Source organism: Schistocerca americana, chromosome X (assembly GCF_021461395.2).
Source record: "Schistocerca americana isolate TAMUIC-IGC-003095 chromosome X, iqSchAmer2.1, whole genome shotgun sequence".
NCBI classification, from domain to species: Eukaryota; Metazoa; Arthropoda; class Insecta; order Orthoptera; family Acrididae; genus Schistocerca; species Schistocerca americana.
In genome coordinates this window covers 116,895,629-116,914,497 of record NC_060130.1, presented here as the reverse complement: position 1 = coordinate 116,914,497, position 18,869 = coordinate 116,895,629, and the positions used below count along the sequence as shown (strand labels likewise).

General features: G+C 36.2%; 1 protein-coding gene across 1 annotated transcript in view; it reads right to left on the bottom strand.

Moving 5' to 3' along the window:
* Positions 1–404: 404 nt before the first annotated feature.
* LOC124554834 overlaps positions 405–18,869 on the bottom strand; it is a 1,124,719-nt gene continuing 1,106,254 nt past the window's right edge. The window contains exons 22-24 of the mRNA XM_047128497.1: positions 17,346–17,492; positions 8,495–8,655; positions 405–4,737 (exon numbers count right to left, since the gene is read on the bottom strand). Coding sequence (XP_046984453.1) covers positions 1,951–4,737; positions 8,495–8,655; positions 17,346–17,492 — 3,095 coding nt within the window. The 3' untranslated portion in view covers positions 405–1,950. The remainder of the gene's footprint in view (positions 4,738–8,494; positions 8,656–17,345; positions 17,493–18,869) is intronic.

Below are 18,869 nucleotides of genomic sequence, written 5' to 3'. Positions count from 1 at the left end.
AGGAAGTTCTGGTAGCATGTGAATTACTTAGGAATTAAGGGGGATCACTCACTGAATAGCAGAAGTGTTGAATTGTCAACAGACACACAAGAAAGAATGAGAAGATATTAGCTTCAGGACAAATTCTTTAGCAGGATAGAGGAAACACACACACACACACACACACACACACACACACACACACACACACACACACACACCATGCAGATACTCTTTGAAATCTAATAATTTATGGTTCTCAAATTCTTAATTGTAAGTAAATGGTGCATCTCTTGTGAAACTGCAGTTAATGAGTATTATGTGGGCAAGGCTGCAATGAGTAGGTTCGCTTACAGCTAAAAAAACCAGTAGTATACCAGTTCATAACTGTATGGTCTTTAACAAAGACATTTTGAGTGAGTATATTATTTGATGTAACATTGTTTATTAAGAAATGTGTGCATATGACAAATACATACATTTGAATTATCATTTTGGCAGACTGTCACACATTGTTAATGTCATATACACCCTGCAGGTACTAAGGAAGTTACCAGAATCATAAATAATTTGTTTGTTCTCTGAATGTGAAAGGGGTAATTCATATGACTTAAAGTTACTTTCTTATAAATGCCTGTTCATACAAACCTTGAGAGTAAAAAATTCTTTGTCACTGAAATTCAATGTAAAAAAAGGTCTCAAGCTATCATTCACCAGAAAAAAATGAAAAAAAGTTCTTTTTTATAGGAACAGTACCACACAAATAAAGTTTTCATGTGATTTTGTGAAACATTAATAGCCAACTTATCAGTCGGTGGATCAATAACCATTTCATTGCCAAACATATTACATGAATTTGGAAATATAGGTTGTACACATCTCACTTTATCGTTTGATCACCACCATTCAGTTCTTCCATAAAAAACAGTTTGATTTTTATCTTTCTTCAGTTCTGAAGAACACATCATAATATTTGTTTCTGTTAATGAAGAACTTATGTAGAAGTGTGCCCATAAATCATCAACACAAGCTACATTTCCTTTAATGAATATCTGCACATTTATTACAGGAATGGTTTTAATAGATAAAATATCTGATTTGCTGATATAACACAGGTATCTACGGATTTTATACAGTTGTGTATGTTGCTAAATATAACCAGTTTAATACACATTTTGTAGTAACTACTTTAAAAAACAGAACAGCAAAGAGAGTTCTGTATTGAAAACCAAAAAACAAAATGTGTAACAGTTCTCACCATAAAACAGCAAGCCTGCCATTTGAGCCTACTGACATATCAATTTAGAGACATATGTATAACAAAATATAATCCATGTACAGGTACTATAGCAACATTTAAAATGATAGCAGTGGTTTTTAATGTACTGAGGGACTGACTAGAAACATCTCATTATTTGCTTCAAAGTGTCATTATGTTTGGCAAGCTTACTGTGTAAAAATGTTGTTTAGTAATTGAAACAAGGTTTTTCTCAGTTATTTTTGAGTTTAGTATGGTTAAAAATAAATTCCATTTCATTGTAATGTTAACTTTAAAATGTATAAAGAGGTATTACAAACACATTGACATTATTATTTCACAAGCAAATAATCTCAACTTTTTTTAGTGTTAAGGCACATTTTATATAATGTCTAAACAGGATGTGAACAATTCAGATTGTCCCACAAAACTGATTCAAAAATATTCAGAACGGTACACTTTGTTAGATACAAAACGAGAAACCATTCAGTTACAGTATCTCTGAATAATAACTACATGAACTAAAGCACTTTATGCAGTCTTTCAAGTATCTTTTATTCTACAAGTCTACCATTTCTTTGGAGGCTGTGTTTTGAATTATTCATTTTTCTTAATTGCTGTAAATACATGTGGGAACGCCACCCACAGAATAAATATTAATGTCTTATGCCTGAAGATAATATGTTCACACACAATTCACAGAAATTATTAGTTCATTTTAGTAACTTGGAACTGGATCGTAGTTTGGCAGTTGAAATATCTGATGCATTAGCTACTGAGTCCTTAGCAGCACTGGCAGCAGTGGGACGCATAAAATTGGAGCTACGGTGGCTGACTCCAGCAGTAGCTCTCAGCCGTCCAGTGGGAGGTCCAACACTGCTTCCACTACTCGAACTGCGACTAGCAGGGACTGAAGAACTTGATGCAGGCCTTGGAGTACCTACATTTTCCTTGAAACTCGTACTCACTCCTGAAGTAACACGAGGCCTTCGAATTGTAGGACCAATGCTACTACCACTGCTTGAGCTCCTACTTGCTGGTACTGACTTGTGTTGACCTGAAGCTGATTTGAGCTGCACCTGTGTCAGTGGTTTCTTTGGAGTTGTCCTGCTGGCTGAGCCATGGTATCCAAATTTACTGGGGGTATACTTTGAAGTACTGTTCATTTCACCTGATTCTTTTCCAAGCTTTGTTGTCAGTGCTTTGATGGCCGTAGTGTAACCTGATAAATCACCACTTGATTTTGTTGTACCCCCACTGACACTTGAACGACTAGAAGACTTTGATAACTGAGGGGCATTTTTTACAGTGTTCACTGAGGTAGAACTGTTTAATGAGCTTCTTGAACTGCGAAGACTTGTTCTTGAATTTGACCGTTCAACAGTACGCCTTTTCTGCAATGGCTTTGTAACACTGGATTGTGAATCACTCTTAATGAGGTTATTAGACCTCAGAGGTATGATACTTCTTCGACCTTCTTGGTCAGAATTTTTAATATTTGAATGTTTGCTTCTTAATGAACTACTTCTACCAACAGGATGTCTGCTAAGATCCGAATGCCTTGTGCCTCTACTTTTAACTGCTCCAGTGTCTGTGTCAATTTTACTTGAATTAAATCTTCCTGGTACTTTAGAATATGATAATTCATGATGTGATGCTGAGTGATCAGCAGGTAGATCTGAAACCTGTGTCTGAGCAGCATTGGTGCTACTGCTTGTATCAGCACTACCACTGCTGTCGGCTCTTATTACATGTGCTGGCCGGGTTCTAATCCTGCTGCTTTGACAACCACCTGATAGGGATCGTGGTGAGTCAGTAATGTCAGGGTCATAATTACAACCAGAAGAAGTTCCATGGCTTGGAGTTTCTGAAATTAAACTTTGTGTTTCCTCAAAGCCTTCATCATTCATTTCATGCTCAGTGCGATTAATACCAGATTTGAGATGACCTGGACCTGATGCATTGATTCTTATTTCGGGTATGAAATCACTTTTTTGACGAGAATTTTGAGGAGATGCTGCAAGCATTTCTCCATCTGTTGTACCTTTCTCTGAAAATGAAAGTGCTTCAACTTTTGGTTCTCTTTCGCCAACAGATGCATATTTTTCAATATCTTTTCTTGACTTTGAAACAAAACTTCTCCTCGGATCAAGTTCCCTTTTATCTGTAAATTCAGATGAGCCACGAGTAAGTTTCAGTGCTTCTTCTACTTGTCTTGGTTCAATCATGCTTCGAATTCTCTCTCTGTTTGCAGATAATCCAGTTCTGGGACGCAGCCTTGTCTCTGTACTAGCACCATTTACTGAAATTTCAGAACTTCTACTACTACCTTCTTCTGTTCTTGACTTTATACCATGATTGTCTGTTGTAGTCTTGTAATGAAAATTTTGTTTCTCTGGCTGTAGCCTGTCAAGATTTTGAAGCTCATCACTAACAGTTGTAATATCTGCCAGTGCTTCTTCTGCTACTTTGCCCTCATCTCTGGTAGCTCTCTGTTTCAGATTCTCCTGCCACTTCTTTAATCTGCTCTCTTTGTCATCCTGTGTGGGAATGGAACTCTTAAGGGAATATGATTGTACACGGAGAGTATTTGGTTTGATGATTTGCTTTTCTGGTACAATTTCTTGAGCAGCACCATCAAGTCTTCTGGCAGTATTTGTGTCTTCCCCATTTGTGCTTCCCGCTTCTTTGTCACTTGTATCTTGATTCTTTTTGTATCTTCTTGTCCTACGAGTCAAAGAAAACCTATCAAACTGACCATCTCCCAATATTTCTTCCTCATCTGCACATTCTGCTTTTCTGTTTCCAGTCAAATGTGTTTCCTTTGTGGCTGCATTTTCTGTAACCCTGTCTCCTCTGTATTTCTCTATTCTTTTGTTCAGGGTATCTCTGTCTTCCACAGCAATTCTCCTGCACGGTGTATCCGAGTTTGTTGTTAAATGCCTCGATAGTCTGTGGAACTGATGATCATCTGAAGTTGGAGAAACTGGAGACTGTCTTGCAGTGGTGTCTACTGAATCACTAGGCTCTAAATGCACTGTTCTGCTTGCATAATTTCTTCGTATAGCAGGAGGAGTTTCAATATTATCAGAATCAATTTCAACCTTGTCAGCAACACATGCATCCTCTCGGGTTTTTCGTAGACGCCTTGGCACAGTTGGTGGAAGTATCTGTTCGTCGTCAGTTTTGGTGTCTGGTTTTTCACTCACAATGGTCTTAAGGAAATCTCCAGGAACATCCATTGAATGCCTGTACTTTTGAATTAGCTGTGAACGTGTCATAAGTGGACTATTTGGTTGGCTCCCTGGCAGAGCTTCAGTAGGCTCTGTAGTATTTCTACGTGGATGGCGCAGAGTAACCTCTGGAGTAGGACTTGTGATTTCTTCAGATGGATCATTTACATCACTTGGTCTTCGAATGTACAAGGTCAGTTTATCTTGTGCTGCCTCTTGCCCAAGATTTCCAATGATTCCCTTTCGTTTGTCTTCTTCTTTAATTGCCTGTAACAAAAATATTTAATTCAGAGGGATTGCATATTTAAAAAGAATCCTATCCGTAACACTTATTAAACATGTCTCAATACTGCATCAAGATTTCTGAAAACAGTAAAGCCTTAAAAGAATTAGCAGAAATAAGGAAGGAAATGCATATTTAAATAAAAGAAAGGAAATCACCATCTGTGAATACTGCAACACCTTGAAGGACTCATCGGTTATAAGGGAGGAAGACTGAAGTTCATATCCCTTTGACATCAAGGCCATTTGAAACAGAACCCTAATCAGTTGGATGATGAGGCAGAAGAAAATCCAATTTGAGAATGCTGAGTGAAATAGTGTGCCATTTCTCTAAAGTAATTAGGGAAACCCGAAAAATCTAAATCAGGTTGGGCAGATGGGTGATCAGAGTCTCACTCTTCCTGAATTTCAGTCCAGTGTCTTAACTGCTACTACAACTTGTTATATGATTCATTGGTAATGGATAAAATTTAGTACACATATGACCTACAGTCAAAAAAAGAAATGATGAAATGTGCAGATTAATAAAGCAGTACACCCAAATTCAATATTTTCCAAAGCTTTGATGGGCTGTGATATGAACCTCGATAGGTCACATTATCAAATTATAGGATTTGCACCTGTTTCTGGGGAGAGATGTTCTAGATAGTTTTTATCTTGGGTATATATTTGGTAGGATAAGCTACTACCTGACAGGAATGAGTAACAGATCAGTGAAATCGTAGATGTGTTCAGTAAGTGATTTGTAATGTGTCTTGGTAGCCAAGGAAAGAAGCAGTATTTGTTGTGCACACAAAACTTCAGCATACTTTATAGCTTGTGAATAGGTAATAACTTGCTGGAATACAGCTCCAGGAAAGAGTTAAGCAGCACTGCCTGCAGCTCTAAAATTTCCTTAATGTAATAGTCATTGTTCAGTTCACCAACAAGTAACAGCAAGTGGGATAAGACATGATACACAATGGTGCAACCAGTGTTCCTCCAGCACTATACCATCTAACACTCTCTTAGAAACAGCATTTATTACTGTAATGTCTCATACAATATCAATCATCACTATAGTCCAACATGACTGTCAAGTGCATTTACATCTGGTGGTATCTGGTTTGGCATTAATTGTATATTGAAGATAGATAGCTGAACACTCCCTTACCAGCAGACACTGGTGAAATGTCAGGGAAGACATTGGTAGGCCTAACTCTGTAGCAACTGACACTCAGAATGAACCACCACGAGTCATCACAGTCAGGTGTATGATACCTTTGTTGTAATGTACTAACAAGTAAGATGACACTGTGGAACTAGGCTGCATGCATCATCTTTCATATAGAAAGGAAATGATTCATATCCATAATTTATCACTTGTAAAAGTCTTCACATAAATGTAAGCTTTGTTAACATCAAATGGATGGAATTATTGTGTCAATGAAAAACTGATGTAAGTAGTCTAAGGCTAAAAAATGGGAAAGATCTAAGAAAAAGTACAGATAGAACAGAAGTTTGATTCAATGAACATACAAGAAAACATTGAAATTAGGCTATTGTTCTCATTATCAGAATGCAGATTTTTTAAACTGAATGAAATATATTTGAATGAAGTGGTCTCTTAAATGGCCAGATTTGGTCTTTATATTCACAAGAACATGACAATATGTTATAAAGAGAAAAATGTTTACTGAGTCAAGTTTCTCAGATAAAAAAAATCCTTCCTAGAAATTGTTCCTATATGTAATTTGATTTATTTGAAACATTCAGGCATGTAAGTAGAAACACTGCCAATGGAATAACACCAGGAGTTTTCTGCATGACACACTTTTTTCGTCTAGTTCTTACTAGTCTTGCGTCGCACCTTGCATACATCTGCCAACTATGATTTATTTTCTTTGTGGGCAGCACTTTTTTGGTTAAAACATGCTTGGGTCAAGAGTGAGAGCTGCAAGTTTCTTGACAGTTGTTGCCACATACTACACAAGAAACTGTAGTAAGCTACTGTCTTTTCTTTTGACCACATTACTTATTTCTGAATAAAGTACATATGCAACATGCTAATCACTATCAGGCAAGAAAAAGTTTTTTTCTGCTATCTGAAATGTCATCTCTAGAAGGATAATACAGTCAACTGGTCTGATTTACCCCTCATTTTTCAATATTATAATCGTTTTCGAGATCTGGCATGTAAAAAACTCACAGTGCACAAAAAATGGGCTGAAGAGACATAATACTAGCTGGTAAAGTTGTATGGGGCACAACCCAAGAAGCAAATATACAAATTGCTTTATTCAGCTTAAAATAGTTGAAAAATCAGAAGATACATGGTAGCAAATTGCAAAGACCCTCCCTAGTATAGTCTGCATCATTCCCATCAGATGGCACCAAGCATAATGGCTGCTATGAATCTTTATGTACAATGGGAACCAGCTGACTAGCTGTTGTGCCTTGTGTCATTCTAGAGCTCTGTCCATATGTATTAAATACAACTTAAATACTTCACTAAAATGTTTTACCATTTTGATTTTTAATATATCAAAGAACTGTGCACCTCATTGAAAAAAGGCTGATTTGTGTCAGTAGATGACATAACACACTCTCCAAACAGACTGAATTAATCACTGAAAATTATTCTATTCAATCTTCTTATGTGTACAAAAATAATGAGCATATTATTTCTGAATTCTCAAGCTGTTTCATTGAAGAAATTTACTTAGGATTGTGTTACAAAACTACCAGTGATGGGACAGTTTTGGAATGAAGTGCATCTGAAAAGCATGTACCATTAAGCTATTAAAATGAACATAAAAAAAATTATAGTTACAAGAAAGGTCACACTTTAATGTGAAATAATGATAACCAAAGTATAACATTTATCACAGCAATAAATAGTTTTCTTCAAACTTCCTCACATAATCAGACAATGTGTGAATATCTACAGTTTTAAACAGTTCTTTTGAGATAATGAAAATCATAATGCAGGTGATGGGAAAGACATTTCCACACCTTTTAAAACAAACCTCAGTTGCTATGCATCATATCTCATGTGTATGAGGAATAATCACATACTTTATGCTCAAAACATATTATGAAGTTTTGGAGCTGTAGTAAAAATGGTATTTGGCTAAACAGCCATTGAATAGCAAAATATCAGATCAAGGCATGTTACACTATTTGTTATGGGCATTGAAATGTAATTTACTCAGTCTTATTGAAGGGCAGAACATTCACCGTGGCTTAGAGGTAAGATATTACAAAGTAGGGTGATGCTTCTCATGCAGAAATTAATGAAATTTCTATCCCATTCAAACTATTGTTTGCTGCCTTTAGTTCAAAATAAAGTGCTTCAGTTTCTGCTTTTTTTTAATGATACTGCAGTAAAAATGATTAGCCAATTACTTTGAAAAAAGTTCCAGTTTGCATCTTCAAGTATAATTATATACTTTAACCTTGTCTATAGTTTCCAAAGACTCTTGTGATTATGCGTGCTGCTTACATTCCACAACTCTATTATAAGTAATTCTTGTAGGATCTAACTTGCATTTTATAGTGAACAAACATGTTCTCATCATTTTTCACGGATAAAAAGAAAATACAAAATTTGATTTATTCTCCAGTGGAAGCCAAAATAGTTACTACATTAATATGTGCAATTCATTAACATCAAGATTAAACACAGCCTAGATAAATTGAAACAATTAAGCACAAAATAGCATCAGTGATATAACTATCATGGATGAGAATCACACATTACCTGTAGAGGGTTTCCTTGTGACACTGGTTCAATGCTGCCTCTAGATCTCATCCGCCTGAGCCTTCTAACATCAACTTCTGTTTCCTCAGCACTGTTTGGGACATTCAAATTGGATTTGCGCCAGGCTGATTTGTCCTTGATAGTACTGTGGGGCTGAGCATCTGAAATAGATAAAAATTCAATAACTGTTCAATAACTGTAGGTTATATTTTCAGGCAATTGCTCTCTGACTTACATAGTTTGATAAAAAAAAATAATTGTTTGGATGTACTGATGGGTGGTATGTATCATTCTAAAGGAGAAACCTACAATTTTTTTAAAGAATAGCTTTGTTGAGCTCAGAGGTGACAGCTGTGATTGGTTTCTTCAAGCATGAAAAGTTAGACAGCGAGATTTATTTATGAATTATGCTTTTGGTAATGTAATGAATGAATCATGAAAATGGCCATGTCTCCACAGTTCATCTGGAAGAACAGGTTGTGGAAAGAAATATTAGGAATGGGGAATTAAATGGCTGTTTCTCTGCTGTGCATAAAGTATGCAGTATGGTGCCCTTGAACTCATTATACCTGTTGAAATAATTATTTATCATACTGCCATGAGCTGTGCTGCATACAATGTTGAGTTGTGGTTAGCACTGCTGGCTGACAAGTTGTGGGTTGCCAGTTCAAGTGGGATCACCATCAAATATGTGTTATTTAGTATTTATCATTTATGAAGGGTTGTCAAAATTTATTATGCTTGTAATGTTTGCATATTTTGGAATATTCTGTGTTGTATAAATAGTAGCACCCTCCATCCAGGAAGCAGTTCTTTTCTGTCTGTACATTGGTGTCGATAGTAAAAGTGCTATCAGTGCTAACTAAATGTTCTACTTCCTTCAAGGCCCTGCTATTGGACTGGACCTGATTGTGGTTACAATGTGACAATATCAAAAAATGGCATCAGTACATGTAATCACTTGATCCTTGCTAACAATTTAGAAAAAAGGGAAGATATCCTATAGTTCAATTACTGTGTTAGTGTCTTTGGAGCTGAAAAGTGCTCTCTCCTTGCTGGATTTATGAGCAATGGAGCTGCAGAATAGCTAGACTGCACTATACAAAATTACAGGTATGTTTGTATTATGCTTCTTTATAACAATACATAGTCTCAACTACAGCAAACAGGTGTGAATTTCTTGTGTGTTGAACCTAAAATCTCAGTCTAGATTCTCCAATTGTCTTCTGTTTCCATAACTGAAAGTAATTAGAGATGAAAGATTGCTTGTTGCAGTGAATTAGAAGCCGAGTAATATGATTTGACAAAGTTAGCACAAACTTCAATGTGAGCTGCTTTTAATAGTTTCTGCAACAAAACTCTGTCTTGAAATCTGGAAGAAAATCCAAAGAGATTCTGGCTTTATAAAAGATATATCAGTGCAAGAGTCTGTCACCATGTGACAGCTATGGTAATGTTACTGATGACATCACTACTAAAAAAGGGGCAACTAAATACAGTTTTCAGAACCCCTTCACTGAAGAAAGTCCAACAACTATTCCAAAATTCAAATCAGTTCATGAATGCGAACCTGAGTAATTTGGAAGTAAATACCCTTGGTGTAGCAAAGCAATGTAAGTCATCAAATAAAGTAAGTCTTCCAGTCCAGGCAGTATAACAAATGGGTTCCTTTTGAAGAATGCTGTTGAAATGGCTGCATTTTTAGCAGTCATATACAGCCACTTGCTCAACAAAAGATCTGTACCCAAAAACTTGAAAGCTGCATGGACCGCAACAAAAAACAAGAAAGGAAATAGAAGCAATTCACTGAATTTTAGACCCAGATCATTGACATTGATTTACAATGTGATTTTCTAATATATTCTGTGTTCCAATAATGTGAAATATCTCATAGAAATGATCTAATGACACACAGCCAGCAGGGATTCAAAAAATATCTTTCTTGTGAAACACAACTGGTTCTTTATTTACATGAAGTAATGGGTGCTATTAACAGAGGATGTCAAGGTATTCCATATTTCTAGATCTGCACAAATTGACATGGTCACTCACAAGCATCTTCTGATAAGATTGTGTGCTTATGGAGTATCAGCTCAGTTGCGTGTCTGGATTCATGATTTCCTGCCGAAAAGGTCAAAGTTTGTAGTAATTGATGAGAATTCATTGAATGAAACTGGAGTAATATCTAGGGTTCCCCAAGGAAGTGTTATAGGCCCTCTGTTGTTCCCAATAACAGGGTGTTCCAGGAGGAATGGTCAATATTCAAGTGTCCTCTGCCAAGTACTTAAGTGTGAACTGCAAAATAATCATGTAGTTGTAGAAATGTGATTACACATAGAATGGTATGATAGATTAATGAAAAACTCAAAATACAGGAAGGTGGATCCATATGCTGAAGGTGGATCCATATACTCAGTGACTATAAATATGGCAATACAGGTTTCTCATGGTGGTCTGATGGCAAGGCCACAGCAAAGGTGGTTTGCTATTACCCAACTTCACAGTGTGCATGAGAAAGAGCCAAGTATGTGTGCAATGAGTATGATTTTAAAGAGTCCTTCTGGGGTGTACATTTATTTTAACGCTGTGATGGATGAAGATGGAAATGAAAGTTAAGGAGGAGGTGAAATCTTGTTGTTGAATAATATAGTCTACTGTGTCCATGAAACTGTACTAATGTTATATTTTTGATGTCTTTGTAGAGATTATTATTTGCCTTGATGTTATCACACTGCATTACTTTTTGAAAATGATAATAATAATAATAATTTTTAATAACTGAAATACTGCTGTAACTGTTGCTGAATATGGAAATTTTGTAGTTTCAAGTCATCTTTAAACTCACCAAAGTAGCGATCTGTGAATTTTCTGTGTTAATGATGTCAAAATGAATATTTCAGTCTCTTGCACAATAATATTATCTTGGACATATTTCATTTGTGTGACAAAATCAGGGAATCTTTTTTTAGCCTTGTATAAGGGTGACATTGGTATTACTGTAATTATATTTCTGTTATCTTTGTACTTGTTATGCAATATAATATAGGATCACTATCAACTAGAGATGCAGAACAGATTTGCTTATGACGGTTTTTAAAACAGTTAGATCTTTCATGTGTTTTGTTCAAATTGATAAACTGGAATGTAGTGCCATCATCAAATTCCTTGCTTTGGGTGGTTTATTTGGCAAAAGAAATTCATCTCCCACCTTAGGAAGCATATTATGAATGTGCACCTTCATTTACAACAACTGAAAAAAAGGGGTGGTTGAATTAAAACATGCCCAGTCTTTTCTTGTAGATGATTCATTTGAAGAATATCCCAGACTTAGAACCAGAGGTAAAAACATGAAGAAAGTGAATAAGAGCGTGAAGACGACTTCTTGTCAGTTGCATTGTGATATCTATGCATGTTTTTTCATTAATTTAAGTAAATATTAAGTTATTACCATAGCTGTGTCTCAACTCTTTGCACAATATTAAATGTTAGATTAGATTAGATTAATACTTGTTCCATAGATCATGAATACGACACTTCATAATGATGTGGAATGTGTCAATGAGGTTAATAAAAAATGTCTGTACAAGATATTACATTACACAAAATATTGCATGACACTAATGTTTAAGTAGTTGTTTTTTTTCCCTTAATTTATATCTAAAAATTCAGCCAATGAGTAGAAGGAGTTGTCATCTAGAAATTCTTTTAATTTATTTTCAAATGTTAGTTGGCTATCTGTCAGGCTTTTGATGCTGTTTGGTAGGTGACCAAAGGCTTTTGTGGCAGCATAATTTACCCCTTTCTGTGCCAAAGTCAGGTTTAACCCTGCATAGTGAAGAGCATCCTTTCTCCTGGTGTTATAGCTATGCACACTGCTATTACTTTTGAACTGGGTTGGATTATTAACAACAAATTTCATAAGTGAATATGTATACTGTGAGGTTACTGCGAGGATCTCTAGATCCTTAAATAGATGTCTGCAGGATGACCATGGATGGGCTCCAGCAATTATTCTGATTACACATTTTTGAGCAATGAATACTTTTCTACTCAATGATGAATTACCCCAGAATATGATGCCATACGAAAGCAGTGAATGAATGTAGGCATAGTAAGCTAATTTACTGAGATTCTTATCACCAAAATTTGCAATAACCCTAATAGCATATGTAGCTGAACTCAGACGATTCAGCAGACCATCAATGTGTTGCTTCCAGTTTAACCTCTCATCAATGGACACACCTAAAATTTTTGAAAATTCTACCTTAGCTACAGATTTCTGTTCAAAGTCTATATTTATTACTGGAGTTGTGCCATTTACTGTACGGAACTGTATATACTGGGTTTTATCAAAATTTAAAGAGAGTCCGTTTGCTGAGAACCACTTAATAATTTTGTGAAAAACATCATTTACAATTACATCACTTAGTTCTTGGTTTTTGGATGTTATTACTATACTTGTATCATCAGCAAAAAGAACTAACTTTGCATCTTCATCAATGTGGAATGGTAAGTCATTAATGTATATCAAGAACAGTAAAGGACCTAAGACCGAACCCTGTGGGAACCCGTACTTGATAGCCCCCCAGTTTGAGGAATCAGCTGTTGTTTTAACATTACATGAACCACTTATTTCAACTTTCTGCATTCTTCCAGTTAAGTATGAATTAAACCATTTGTGCACTGCCCCCCTCAAACCATAATGATTTAGCTTATCTAAAAGAATTCCATGATTTACACAATCAAAGGCCTTTGAGAGATCACAAAAAACACCAATAGGTGATGTCCGGTTATTCAGAGCATTTAATATTTGATCAGTGAAAGCGTATATAACATTTTCTGTTGAAAAGCCTTTCTGAAAACCAAACTGACATTTTGTTAGTACTTTATTTTTACAAATATGGGAGGCTACTCTTCATGTGCTATATATGAGACCTATATATGTGCTTCATCGATTTAGAAAAGGCATTTGACAATGTGGTTTGGGACAAGCTGGCGACTATTATGAGGGAAAAGAGAGTGGACTGAAAAACCAGAAGACTTATAAACTGATTATACCTTAATCAAAAAGTTTCAGTTAAAGTGAGAGGAGAAAGTACAGACTGGATCAGACTAGGGAAAGGAGTAAGACAAGGATGCTGTTTATCACATACTCTTTTTAACCTGTACTTGGAAAATATGATTGACCAATGCTCATTAGATGACAAAGGAGTAGAAATTGGAGGAAGAAGAGTAGGGTGCTTGAGATTTGCTGATGACATGGTCCTTCTAGCCACAGGGGAAAAAAAATTACAAGGTTTGGTGGACACCATTGCAACTAACAGAAAAAAATATGGAATGAAAATTAACACAAATAAAACAAAAGTATTGGCAATAGGAGGAAATTAGGAAATAAAAATTGTGCTGAATGGAGAAACACTAGAACAGGTGCAAAATTTTAAGTATCTTGGAAGCAGGATAGACACCGACTGGAAGTGCACCACAGAAATTAAAACAAGGATAGCAATGGCAAAAGAGGCATTTTATAAGAAAAGGAGAATCTTCTGCAGCGGTCTGGACAGAGAACTCAGAAAAAGACTCATAAAGTGTTTTGTATGGAGTGTTCTTCTATATGGCACTGAAACATGGACTATGAGGAAAAAAGACAGAGAAAGGCTGGAGGCTTTTGAGATCTGGACATGGAGGAAGATGGAAAGAATAAGTTGGATGGACAGAGTAAAAAATGAAGAGGTACTGAGAAGAGTGGGAGAGAAAAGACAGTTACTAGATGTAATAAAGAGAAGAAAAAGAAATTGGATTGGGCATATATTAAGAAAGAATGAGGGACTGATAAAAACAGTTTTAGAAGGTTATGTAGAAGGGAAAAGGAAGCAAGGAAGGAAGAGATTCCAGATACTGGATGACATGATGGACGGTACAACATACAGCAGCCTTAAGAAGGAAGCAATGGATCGCAGAAAATGGAGAGGCCAAGGACCTGCTAATATAGCAGATAACTGATGATGATGATGATGATGACTCTTGAATACATTACTTTCTCAACAATTTTTGATAGAGTTGTCAGAAGAGAGATTGGACGGTAGTTGTTGACATCCAACATATCCCCCATTTTATGCAATGGTTTTACAATGGCATATTTCAGTCTATCGGGGAAAACACCCTGCTCCAAAGAGCTATTACATACGTGGCTGAGAATCCTACTTATCTGTGGGGAACAAGCTTTAAGTACCTTGATGGAAATGCCATCAATTCCGTAAGAGCTTTTACTTTTCAGTGAGTTTATTATTTTACTGATTTCAGAGGGAGAGGTTGGTGGAATTACAATTGTTTCAAACTGCACAGGTATTAGTAGCCTTGCCTCTTCTAGTGAAGATCTAGATCCTATTTTCTCCACAACATTTAAAAAATGATTATTGAAAATATTTTCAATTTCTGATTGTTTGTTAGTACACTTGTCATTCAGTTTTATGGCACTAAAGTCTTCCTGTGCTCTTGGTTGCCCTGTTTCCCTTTCAATAATATTCCAAATTGCTTTAATTTTATTATCAGAGTTACTGATCTCAGACATGATAAACATGCTTCTGGACTTTTTAATAACTTTTCTTAGTACCGCACAATAGTTTTTATAATATTGAACAATTTTGGGGGTCAGTACTCCCTCTTGCTGTTAGATACAGTTCTCTTTTACGGTTGCAAGATATTCTTATTCCTTTAGTTAGCCAAGGTTTTTTGTATGTTTTCTTGGAATTATGTTTAACTATTTTCTTGGGAAAACAATTTTGAAATACCCTTAAAAATGTATCGTGAAATAAGTTATATTTCAAGTTGCATCGGGTTCCTTATAAACTTCATCCCAGTGTAGCTGCTGTAAGCTTTCCCAAAAGTTTGCAATATTTATATTGTTAATTGAATGCACTGCTTTGAAAGTCTGATTTGATATACTGCATGGAGCTATGTCATGTACTGTAACTAGCTGTGCACCATGATCTGAAAGACCATTCTCAACAGGATAAGTATTTATGTCCTTAAACTTATCTTGGTCTATAAAAAAGTTATCTATCAATGTACTGCTGTTCTTTGTTATCCGAGTAGAAAAATCAATGACAGAGCTCAAATTGAAAGAACTGAGTAATACTACAAGGTCATTCTTCCTATTACACTCTTTCACGGAATCAACATTGAAATCCCCACAAATGATAATTTGCTTCCCCCTGTCTGACAGATAGCACAGCAAGGCATCCAAGTTTTCTAGAAATAGCTGGAAATTCCCTGAGGGGGACCTATACACTGTTACAATTATGAAAGTGCCATCATTTAGTTTAAGTTCGGTGGCACATGCTTCCATATGTTGCTCTACACAAAATTTTTTAGTTTCTAAATTTTTTACACTGTGGAAGCTTTTGACGTATATGGCAACTCCTCCTCTCATCATATTATCTCTACTTACATGTGCAGCTAATTTGTATCCATTGATGCTAACCTTTTGCATATCAGTGACAATGTGATGCTCAGACAGGCATAGTACATCTATTACATTCTCAGTTTCTATATCTTCTAAACAAAGCAGAAGCTCATCAATTTTATTCTTCAATCCCCCAATATTTTGATGAAATATACTAACATTGCTTTTCACTTTACTTTTGTGAGTATCTTGAACTTTTTTAACATCTTTAGTATTTGCCTGGCTGAGTTTCCCACTGGACACTGATCTTACACTAAAAAAAGAGTTTCCACCATGAGATGTAGTTCCTCCCCCGTTTAAATTTCCTGCTATCAGTCCAGCCAGTTTACCCTTCCCTTTCTTGTTGAGGTTTAGGCCGTGTCTAGTATAGTCCCACCTACAGAGTGAATCAACAGGAACCACACCAATGTGTGACCCTGCGCCAGATCCAAGTAGCCGTTCCAACTCCAAATTAACTCTCCTGACAGAAGAACTCAAATGAGGTCGGTCGTGGCGCTCCAGAACCGACACAAACCCAACACTGGTATGACTCGATGTTGATGCAATCTTTGCCAGGTCACACTCTATGCTGTACCCCGGATCTCTGTCAATACTGTTGCCCGGCCCACCCACAATAACCATGGTATCTTCCTTAGTAAAGCCTCTACATAGTGAACCTAAATCCTCTGTAACCTGCCCAAGTCCAGGACTAGGTTAGAAAAAACTTGGGACCTGGTATTCTGACCCTACTTCATCCTGCAGAAATTGGCCCACACACAGTTACAAGCTGTCTAACTTAGCAGCATACATAAATGTACCTAACAAAGAGTTTCCATTGTTTTTGTCTTCTACATTCAGTGGATAGTAATTCAGAATCTTATTCTTATGCTTATTTCTTTACATTTTTAAAATTATCTATTGTGCTGAGTGGCACACTAAAGGCATAAAGGCAGGTCTGGTTGTGATTATGTGAGTAAGGTTTTAATTTAATTTTGAATTTGTGTTTTATGAAGCAAGATGAATTATCAAAACAAATTTAGATTTGCATTGTTATATGCTGTCATGCTTTACAGGACAGATTCGATTAGAATTATTTAATTCTGGTGTACTATAATGAATTGTAGAACAGATAAATATTATTGTCTGATTTCCTGAAAGTTATATTTAAGAATTAGTTATTTTCCATTCACTTCAGAAGAAAATTCCATCAAGTCTTATACCCACTTATCACGCTTTGATTATAAAATAAGTTGAAATATGTTTCTGAAAATTATATGTTTTGTTCGGCTTTTGTATAGTGATAAATATTAAGAGAATGTGCTTTAAAACTATAAACTTTATTGTGAAAATCTTCTTATTGCTAAATATTACCAAATGTGGCACTGCGGAAGGAAGTGTAAGAATGTTTACCTTCAATGGCTTCCATAGCTCCAACAACATCAGTTTTTTCTATAGTAGGCCTCCAGTCAGGATACACTCTCTTATAGTTAGTAGTTTTTCCAAGAGTTGCTTTTTCTTCTGGTAAGGTATCAAGAGTACTTCCACGCCCTTCACTCTCTAGGGAAAGAACAGCATTACTTTTACTCTTCAAGATCAGGAATACATAATTTTCTTGTAATTTTATTGTGTAATGTAAAATACATGTCATAGCAGGTCTCCAAGAGAGAGAAAGAGAGAGAGAGAGAGAGAGAGAGAGAGAGAGAGAGAGAGAGAGAGAGAGAGAGAATAGTAAATAAACTGCTCAAAAAAGTTCTTGCCCAACTAGGTATCTGTGAACAAATATGGGCTTAGATTCAAAGGGAGCAAGGAATAAAAGAATAAGTCTCATATACAGGAGGTTCAGAAATTCCTGTTACAAACTTGCGGGACTTGTAGAGGCAGGAAAGTACATAATACTTTGAACAGGAACCTAGGAACCCATGTCTGGAAATGTACTGTTTCCATTCTATGACTGTTTCAGTTCAGATGTTTAACTCATCCACTTCTGTTTGAGAAACTGAATTAGGTATGATGCAGTACTGTTATCAGATAACAGTTCAAAAGGAAACATAATGAAATATCCATTTATCACTTAAGCACATTTTTTTTGTATTAACACTTAAACATTACGTGTTTATATTTGTCTGAAACAAAAAAGAACCTAGCATACTGTACATAGACAACAGTGCTGATGCATTACAACACCGGCTCAATGTTGCGACCACCAACATTGCTACAGACATTATACCTATGAAGCATGTTCTGGTACACACTTGCCATGCCACCTGATGTCTCTTCAGTTTCTAGTGCAGTGGCCAGAACTTGTGCCAGCAGACCTCCCTTTGTCTCTACAGGAGTCTCATACATTAAACTTTGCATATGACCCCACAAGGAGTCCATACGAGTTAAATGCAAAGGTCATGTAGTTCGACCACATAGGCCTATCCATCTTCCATCTCCCTGTCGCCGTTGGAGAAGCAGCTGCAGTAGCAAGTCGTATACCCCTAGCTTACTTATTTGTTACATAGTTTAGTTCTTAATTTCTTTGCATGTTTTTGGGTACTTGCATTGTTGAATTCATAAATTTCGGTCGTATTATAGTATTTGAGAGTTGTAGCATTGCGCTTTAGTGTTTACTTCGTAGATTCTTACTTAAATTGCGTGTGAGTTTCATATAGGAGGTGTAATTTCGAGTTTTAGCTACTGTAATCATAAATTCAGGCAGATTGTAGCGCAGTCGTTAGGCATTGTACAGGTTAGTTAATACATTCTTTGCGTGTTTCCCTTGCGTTATCTAGGCACGGACTCGTGTGTCAGTAACTGTTGTTCAACATCGATTAGAATGGACAGGGACTGTGATTGCTGTGTTCGGATGAGGGCTGAGTTGGCATCCCTTCGCTCACAGCTGCAAGCGGCGCTGACTTCGGTCGCCCGGCTTGAGGCTGTTGCCAATGG